The sequence below is a fragment of the Pteropus alecto genome, unplaced genomic scaffold (assembly GCF_000325575.1).
Source record: "Pteropus alecto unplaced genomic scaffold, ASM32557v1 scaffold172, whole genome shotgun sequence".
Taxonomy (NCBI): domain Eukaryota; kingdom Metazoa; phylum Chordata; class Mammalia; order Chiroptera; family Pteropodidae; genus Pteropus; species Pteropus alecto.
The window spans coordinates 101,925-111,486 of record NW_006431924.1 but is presented as its reverse complement, the minus strand read 5'-3'; the positions used below and the strand labels follow the sequence as shown (position 1 = coordinate 111,486).

The 9,562-nt window shown below is 32.6% G+C and overlaps 1 protein-coding gene across 1 annotated transcript in view; it reads left to right on the top strand.

Moving 5' to 3' along the window:
- CLECL1 (C-type lectin like 1) overlaps positions 1 to 6,540 on the top strand; it is a 6,999-nt gene extending 459 nt beyond the window's left edge. Inside the window, 5 exon segments of the mRNA XM_015585499.1 lie at positions 694 to 785; positions 890 to 942; positions 1,489 to 1,686; positions 6,388 to 6,508; positions 6,510 to 6,540. Coding sequence (XP_015440985.1) covers positions 694 to 785; positions 890 to 942; positions 1,489 to 1,686; positions 6,388 to 6,508; positions 6,510 to 6,540 — 495 coding nt within the window.
- Positions 6,541 to 9,562: the final 3,022 nt, after the last annotated feature.

The window sequence follows — 9,562 nt, the reverse complement described above, 5'->3', positions numbered from 1 at the left end:
TCTCCCCCCACACCCACTACCCGCCCCAACTCCAGTATGAGACACTGATATTACTGCTGAGCCCAGTCATTGGACAAGATAGTTGTGCTGCTGGGCAATTCATTAAGGATTGGGGGAGAAACTGACAAATCCTAGGAATGGGAACAGAAAAGACCAGAGACAGAGAGGGAGCTCAGAAAGCCAAAAGGCTATCCCTATAAAAGATCCAGTAAAAATAACTCAGAAGCTTCAAATATGCTTCTTGCTCTGGTACCCCACCTGCACAGGTAGATTGACAACTCAACATTCTGTTGTCAGCCTGTGGAAAGCTTTGAAATGTGAACAATATTCAGACCTGACCCATCTACTTTACCATCTCTGATGCTCTGCCTGCTCCAACAGAGGCCTCAGGGATACAGTTGTTGCAGGAAGCGACACCTGACAGAGGAATTCGGACACTCAGACAACTTTATTAGAGGAAGGAGAATTTATTAGGCTGGCAAAGAGCGTGGAGTTAACAACTCCATGCACATGCTTGGTCTCGTTGGATTTCTTACAGCTTATATACTTTTGCAGTGTCCATGCAAGAAACACGTGATTCCTTTGTCTGAGGTTTCACATGTGCCTCCTTACTCAGGATGGGGAGGAGGAGCTTCGGATAGGGACCTGCAAGGGGAAAGGAATTTCCAGACTACTGGTCTTATCTATTTATAGGTCATTTTGCCTTATAGAACCCACGACCTTGGCGCTATCAACACTGTTATAGAATTCTCGGAGAGACGGGACACTAAGGTTATAAGCGGAAAGTAACTCTTATTGATGCCGGCACCGGCTCAGTGAATTCCTATCCAAAGGCTAAGCTCTAATTGTAACACAAACAGTTTTACACAGTCTTGTTATTCCTACACAGCTACAGAGATAACGAAGAACACCAGCAAGTTGACAAGCCATCAATCAACAGACGTGAGCTGGAGAGTCCTTGACATGGGGGTGAACATGTTAGCTGTGGGAAAACATGTTAGCTGAAGAGCACTGGGCAGAACATGTTAGCTGTGGGAAAACATGTTAGCTGAAGAGCACTGGGCAGAATGCGGGGAGAGAGCAGTTTTAACCTGCTGAGTCGGTTATTTCTGCAGGCCCTTTCTTTTGCATTTTTTCAGATGCCTCCTCTCCTTTCTCACAGTCCCAAATAAAATCTCTTTTTTGCTTGTCCCTCCCAAATTGCTATTCTACTTTGGACAAAATGTTGGACAGTCACAGTTTCTGCCAAAGAATATATTTTTAAAAAGTGGCTTGTGGAAAAAATGATGCAATATCTTCTATAACTATTAAAAGTTAAAAATAATTCCAAATTTAGGCAGAAAACTAACTGACAAGCAAGAAATTACTATATGGCTAGTAGTTTTCTTCCACATCATGCAAGTGTTCAAAACTCTATTACTTTGATTGATAAGATTGAACACATTGCTTTTTTTCTCTTATTCTTACAGGAAACACAGGAAACTTGAGAGAGCAGAAGGAAGTCATCCATTTCAATTTACTTAACAAAAGTTTGTTTGCATAATTATGGGACTTCTTTCAGCAGAACATCATGTGTGGTCTACTCTCTCTTTTTAATATACGCCATGGCCGATGATATAGTCTATACCGATATCAAAATTGTTAGGGCTTTTCCTTTAGAACATTCATCTCCACTTCTGCAATCTGGTAAACTGGATTTAGGACTCCTTTTAAAATTAATATTTTACTTTTAAACTCCTTTATTTCTATCCTGTGTCAGTGTTTGTCTTAATGCAAATAGAAGACTGATTTCAAAGTAAAACTTACTGAATTCAAGAATAAGAGAGTTTTTTTTTTTTAAAGACAGAAAATGTTCATAAAGTTAATTATAACTTCGGTTTTAATATATAGAACTTTGCTTTTGGTGTCCATAGTCTCTCTTTTCTTTATATTTCTTGTGGTAAACATTTATACTCATACTGTAACATCTGTACTCATGACCCCTTTTTGCTCTACAGCTTTACTCACCTTGATCAAATCTGACCCTTTAACATAATATGATAAATTTGTTTACACCAAGGCAAATATTCCTGACAATAATTCACATCGTTATTTAGCCTTTTGGAATTTGCATGTTGATAAGATAAATATGTTTGGCTAATTTAGGAGACATGGAATGTTAATATTTTATTTCATAAAGTTTAGAATTAATGGCTATTTGAGTAATGAAATATTTTTGTAATATGAAGAGTTAGGCATATAGCTGAAGATAGCATTGTAACTTAGTCACAAACCACCTTGAAAATGATAGACCTTCAAATCCGGTGTATTTTCTATTCTCTGAAGCATTAGGAAAATTTCCATGTTGCATTATATTCTCTCCTCTAGGGTGAGAATTGTTTTTTATATTCTAAAGTTTAGATAAGATGTTTAAATAATTTGAAGACTCCTCATTGCACTTGCCCTTGTAAAATGAATCTATTTGGCTTTTTTATATTTTCGAAGAAGATATTTCTTTTATATTTTTTTAAGTTTGCAATTATCAAGTGAATCTGATGTATTTTTCCTTTAGTTGCAGAAGCATGTTATTTTCTATTTTTAAATGTTATCTCTCTAACCTGCCCAATAGAAGCTTATTTGCTTTCTTTTCTCTCTAGACTGGGTACCTTCATCTTCTATGAGATGACAGAATTTAATTTGAAAAATAATATGGGCTAAAATTGCATTCTTATTCTTCTACCTCTAAAAAATCTCATACAAAGTGGTTTATTTTTCTAGAGGTTATTTTCACTCAGTTCGAGCACCAAAACCAATATTTTTGATCCTACATTCTAAGGTTTAATTTCTTTTCTTTTTAGGGGTAGAAATTTACTTCCTTCCTGCTTTAGAGATTTGGGACATCTTTAATGTTATCTAGTCCAATATTCTAACATTAAAAATAAAAAAGGTGAATATATACAGATTAAATGACTTACCCATGATAATACTTATGACCAGAAGTCAAATATCTTATTACTCTTTCACTGCATATCTCTTGTTGGATACATGTAGTTTCTGCTCTCATATTTAGCCTTTTCCTACCTCTCACCACCTAAGGAATTATCTACTGGGCTTACTAGTGAAATCTGTCCAATTTTATAGATTCTCACCATCGTGGAATTTTCCCGAAAGTTGGATATGCAACAATCACCATCCTCCTTGTAACAGTAATTGTGCTCAGCATTTTTGGTAAGTGATGAACAATATTATTTATTTATCCCAAGTAATTATTCTCTTGTGACCTGTTGTAATTGTTTTTCTGTCCAGGTGATTTCTAAACAGTATAGGGCCACTTCATAAAGTGTGAAATTGAAACATAATTAAAATTGGAGATTTTTCCACAGAACTTTAGCATGTGACATAATATATATTATAAATTCATTTCATTGATAAAGAAAGAGATGTCAAGATTATATTTACATATATTTTATGATCAAGATCACACAATGGATTTCCCAGTGCAATTTGATAGTGGGCTATGCACATTTTTTTCTAAAACCGCATTCAGATAAAAGGAAATTAAATTAGAAAGTATATTTCCGTATAAGTTTATTCGTATGAACTACTCTTGGGCATTATCAATTTTGCATACATAATTGATACAAAATTTGTATCAATTTTTCAAACAAATTTGAAAAATGTGTTTCAAATTAATTCAAACAAGCATTTTAAAAGTGTATTCATGTACTTTGAATATAACTGAATATAATCTAATTATTCATATGGCAGTTGTTTTAATATTTTATTGAATAAATGCTTGAAGAAAAGTTATTCATGAATATCTATAGAACAAAGGTAATATACAGATGGTATATATTCCAAGGAATTCAGGCTTCCAAATTAAGCTAAACCCTAGAACAGACCAAAGCATATCTGAACTCTTGTGAATGATATTAGTAATTATAAATGACATTAGTAATTATAAGTAAATAGGCAGAGTGATAGAATAATAGGACTGGAAAGAGCTCTAGAAATTAAGGTCAAATCTCTAGTTGAGATGAACAACTTAAACTCCAAAGGAGTAAATATTTTGACTCTTTTAATATAAACTAATAAATGGCCTAATTGAGGCTATAAAATTGGGTAGGGGGGAAGCAAAAATAATTAGTATTAAAAATCTCTTATATTTCTTTTGGTTATGTTAAGGTTTAGTAACAAACAGATTAGTTTGTTACTAAAATAGTTTATTAGTAATAGATATTTGTTAGTTACTAAAATAGATTTAATTTCCTAATACACACTATTGTGAGAATATAAATTACCAAAAGTAATTTCAATTGAATATCTATCAGAAAGATATCCTCTTCATTGTAGCTCTGGCCTCACCCTATCCTTTTATATACAGCCTTTACATGCAGAATCTCTAAAGAGTCAGAATCACGAACTGAAACCAAAACATAAAAACCCCTTTCCATGAAATCAGGTGACACTTGGTATAATTAAAGAAACTCACTAAACACAAACCATCTAAATGAGACTTATATCCAGAGCTGGTTATTTTGTGTTTATTATAATAAATATGAAGCTCCAGGAAAAAACAAATCGAATGAGTATCCCTCTGATTCCAGGTCATATTTTCCCCTAAAGTTAACATTAATAAGATTAATGAGACTGCAAAGGAAAGTCCAAATATTGGAAAATATAATATTGTTTCCCTTTACATTTTTATCATTTAACTTATAGATTTTCCACATGATGAAATTCTCAGAGTTAGAACCCAATGGTTGTGTGTTTTGTATTTAATTAGGAAAATATGCTTTTTCTTTCATTACTTATCCAGTTCAAATCTGCAAGACATACTGAAGTGGATAATGAATCAAAAGAGAAATACTATACTGGGAAAAATCAATCTGGATCAATCATCTCAATGGGTAACATTATTTTATATTGCTTAATTCCTGAGTAACCAAGTATGTATTGTGAAGTAGAGAAAGGTAAAAGTATGTGGAAGCATAGTATAAAGTTCTAGTTTACATATAAAAAGCAAGGGAAGACCTATCTGGGAAGATGACAGTTGAACAGTGAGAAAAGGCAAATAAGAAAAAGTAGTTTATATAATGAGTTTTGTGTTTAACATACCTTTGTGTTTATCCAGGTATTTGCCATTGATAGTCTTCTTCCTTGAATATTCAAGTTTTCATTTAGAAACATTTCCCATCAGCATAGAAAACTCTAACACTTGTCATAATGACTATCTGCTGACAGTGGATTCTTTTAGTTTTCTTTTACCTGAAAGTGTCTTAAATTTGCCTTCTATGTGATTTTAGAAGAATGTTTTCTCTAAATGGTTTAGAAGAATATTTTTACTAGATATGGAATTCTTTTTTGACAGTTATTTTTCTTCAACAATGTGAAGATATTTTCTACTTATTCTGAACCCCAAAGTTCATGATGAGAATGAAGAGTTTTTTAATAATTGTTTCCCTGCAAGTAACACTTTTTTTCTCTATTTTTGATTTTAGGTTTAACTCTTTCATTCCTTCATATGACTTTTTAAAGATTTATTTTGCATAGAGTTTGCTGAGCTTCTTGAAAGTATACATTTAAACAATTTGAGAAAATTGCAGCTATTATCTTTTTTTTTTTTTTTGCCTTAATTTCTCTCCCCTCTGGTTCTAGGACTTTAATTTCGTATGTTAGATATTTTTATATTGTCCTGCAAATCCTTGAGGTTCTGTATATTTTTCCATCTTTTCTGTGTTTTTCATATTAGAAATTTCAAGTTCACATTGGTCTGTCTTATGCTAAAAGTTGTAAAAATTGGAAACTTTTACCTTGTCATACCTTTTAAGTGTCAGCTCCAAATTCTGCCTGTTTTTGTTCACTCCCCAATGGAGTCTAGCAATTGTGTTTGTGTATGTATGTATGTGTTTTCAAAGAATATTTATTTGAGAGGACAATAAGTTATTGACATATTTAGAATGCCTATGTGTCATCATTTAAATCTATTGGCAAATATTACAAATTCACCAGCACATTTTTGGATGTCAAGACACTTTATGGGAGGATCAATCTATCTGAATTTTGGGGGACACCTACTACACAAATTTTACTCAAGAAAAACTTTTCCAGTGTGATATATAACTTCTAAATATGATTCATTAGTGAACCACTAATTAAAATCTCTAATTTCTATTTTTCCGGTAAAATTTTATCTCTCTGTGGCTTAGATGCTTACTGTTTTTCTTTCCCTGGTGCCTGGTGCATTGTCTACTGATAGAAAACATGACATATTTTTAAGAGAACAAATTAAATGGAGAAAGAAAGAATAAATGAATGAAAACACATAGGTTACAATTCTGTATTATCATACAATATTAGGGATACAGTTCTAAGTTTCTTTTAATTACTTATTCTTTTTTCTACCAGTTTCTTCCAACTCTTCTACCACTCATAAATCATGCCCCTCCAACGAATGGAAGCTGCATGGGGGAAAATGTTACTGGATTGCTGAAAATAAGAAAACTTGGAATCAAAGTAAAAATGACTGCCATGAAAAATTCACATCTCATGGTGATTTGAAACTTCATTGATGTGATGAGATATAAAACTTAGAGTTCATAGCTTCCTTCACAATCGCAATGCATTCCTTGAGCTTCAAATGTGAAAATTTCTGTAAAAAAATTTTTAAACATCACTGCTATTAACTACAAAATATTGGTTGAATGAATCATTGAACTACATGATTATTTTAGGCCCCTTTTTGGCAAAGCAGATAGAAGGAATTTATTTGGAATTATATACCTAAATTGTTCTTTACAAGGGATCCCCCTACTACTTACCAGATTCTATTTGAAAAAGTAAGACAAAATATCTTATCTAATCTCCCAAGTTTATTGCAATGCTCACAAGGCAGCTGAAATTAAGAAAGGAAATATAGCATACTCCTCCTTATTACGATTTTGTTCTTCCTGGAGAACTACTATTTTGATAACTCTGGCTCAAACTTAAATTTGAAGTTTTGCTACATGAAGGTTGGACACCAAATCTTCTACTAAATAAAGTTAATACAGACATTAATTGGCAAACATCAACTGAGTATTCTCAGCATGAATATTGGTATGTTGGAATCACAAACTGTATCAAAGGCTCAGTTTCTGAAAACCCAATGAATAGTAGTGCTTTGCAATCTTGGTTGAACAACAGCCATTTTGTGGGGAGATGGGGTTATATAACAGTCCAGCTGTTGAAACTTCTGAGAGGGGAAAAAAATACCTTCTGAATTTCATAGAATCCACAACAAGAAAAACAAAAGAGTAGTAAACTGTCTTCAGTGTAACCAATATAACCCCAATACCAAATTATGGGACTCTTTGTTAGATGCAATTCAAATTGGTTCAAATATGAACCAAATCCAGGATAGATTAAAAACTGAAGAGAGACAATTGTTTTTCTTCTCTTAGAGTCAATCTTAAGGCCAGAAAGGGGAAGCAGGCTCTGAAACTAATTAACAATAAATTATTGCATGGAGAAACTGTGCAATGAAAGACTTCACTAAGAACCTCATCTATTTCCTACTCACCATCAAAGAGAAGCATGCTGATAAGATGTGCCTCCTGGGCAATCAGTAAACCAAATTTTAGAGAACAGTAGACTGAAGTTTAGGTTACACTTCTTCACAACATTCCTAAGCAAATGAATGGGTTAAACATAATTGTTCCCTTTCAAGGATAGATAAGAATCTAATTGAATCAGCATATGACTTACACATAAATATCTCTATTCCAAACCTCTCCAAGAAAAGACAAATAAAAATCAGATAAAATATATACTAGAGGAGAATTATTATTCCAAGAAACAAAATAATTTTTAGGCAGCTACTTCTTCAGCTCTCAAATAAGTTAAAGATAAAATAATTATTAGTCTATCTAGAATACCCATGTGTCATCATGGAAAGAAATAGATAATCAAAAGCGTATACACTTACCCTTTAAATGCTTGGTTAGAATTTCAGTATCACTTCCATTCTCTTCCATTAGTCAGAAATTAGGTCAACTGCATTGCCACACCTAGCCAAAAGGGAGGTTGGGAAATGTAGCCTTTATTATGTTTGGTCATGTACTTTGATTCAGGGATTATATTACTATAGAAAAACATTATTAGGAAACTATGAGTAATATGTGCCACATCAGGTCAGATATTGCTTTCTTTCTTTAATTTTTTTCTGTATATTCTCTTGTTTCTATATATTAGTTCATGCTTGTATTTAATAACAATCACTAACATTTATGTAATGAATATTTATTACGTGCCAGGTAGTGTTTAATAATATTATTAAATAACAAAACAATAGTAGTTCTTTGAGATAGGTACTATTATAGTCTGAGTTGTAACGATTGAAAATAATAGAAATAAGAAGATTTAATAAATGTACAAAGATGCCTGGAAGTAAATAGTAGAGCTAGGAGTCAAATTAGACGGTCAGACTCCACAGCCTTAGTATCTATTACTACTGTATGTAATTCTACTTTAAAGGCCATCACATTGCATTATAGTAGTTTGAACTTTCACAGTGACCTATTGGAAAACATGAAATATGTTACTCATCTGTTCTAGTGCAATGCCAAGCATACAGAAAGTACACTCAAGATATCTTTCTTGTATGGATAAGAATTAATCAGTTGTTTCATAAAACATTTCTAATTCTCTTTAGAGTTTCCTGTGGCTGCACCTACATAGTTCAGCCCCTTATTGGATTGGCTTGAGTACTCCATCTACAGAAAAATCATGGACTTCAGTGGACGATAACTCTTTTGAACCCCATCTGTAAATTTATCGTATTTTAGCTTTTTTTGTGGTTTTAATCTCATATTGTGTGACAAGAAAGAGTTCTCTGATATTGTTTGGTTTGAACTAAGTGAACAGGTATAAATTTCCTGACTATAACCTAATAAATACTCATGTAAAATGGTTCACACAGAGAGTTGAGAAACAGGAAATTTCACTCCATCCACTTGAAGGTTTATGTGTGAAACAGAATTTGCCACTGCTGCCTTTTTATTTTATTATCTAAGAGAGGAATTAGCAAGTGTAAAAATCTCTTATGAGAGTACGAGTTTATTTCATAAAATATAAATTTCTGCTCATTTTCTACAGTGATCGATAATTGTTAAGTGGAAAAAAATCAATGAATATTTTAGCATTATTTTAGACATTTTAGCTAATACTCATTAACTAACTTTTCTAGAGGGAATTTTTGAGAAATAAAACTGAGGGTAGGAAAAATTACTTTACTTATTATGTCATTGTATATTCTTTAAATTGTTTTAATGGTCATACTTTCTTTAAAAAAATTATAAAATATTTTTTGAGGTCCTCTTTAGAATGAAACAAACCACAGACCAAAAGCATGAAATGTGTCCAGGTGTCTCGTAATAACATAGCTAAAAAGAATTGTGATGACAATAAACAGTGGATTTGTCAACTGTAATCCATTCTGCAGGAAATAAGTCTCCATTTCTTTGACTGAAAACACCACATGAAGTTTGAACCTAGATCATAGGATAGTCCAGAGGGCTACTTGTGTCCTAGAGGGCTGTGTGTG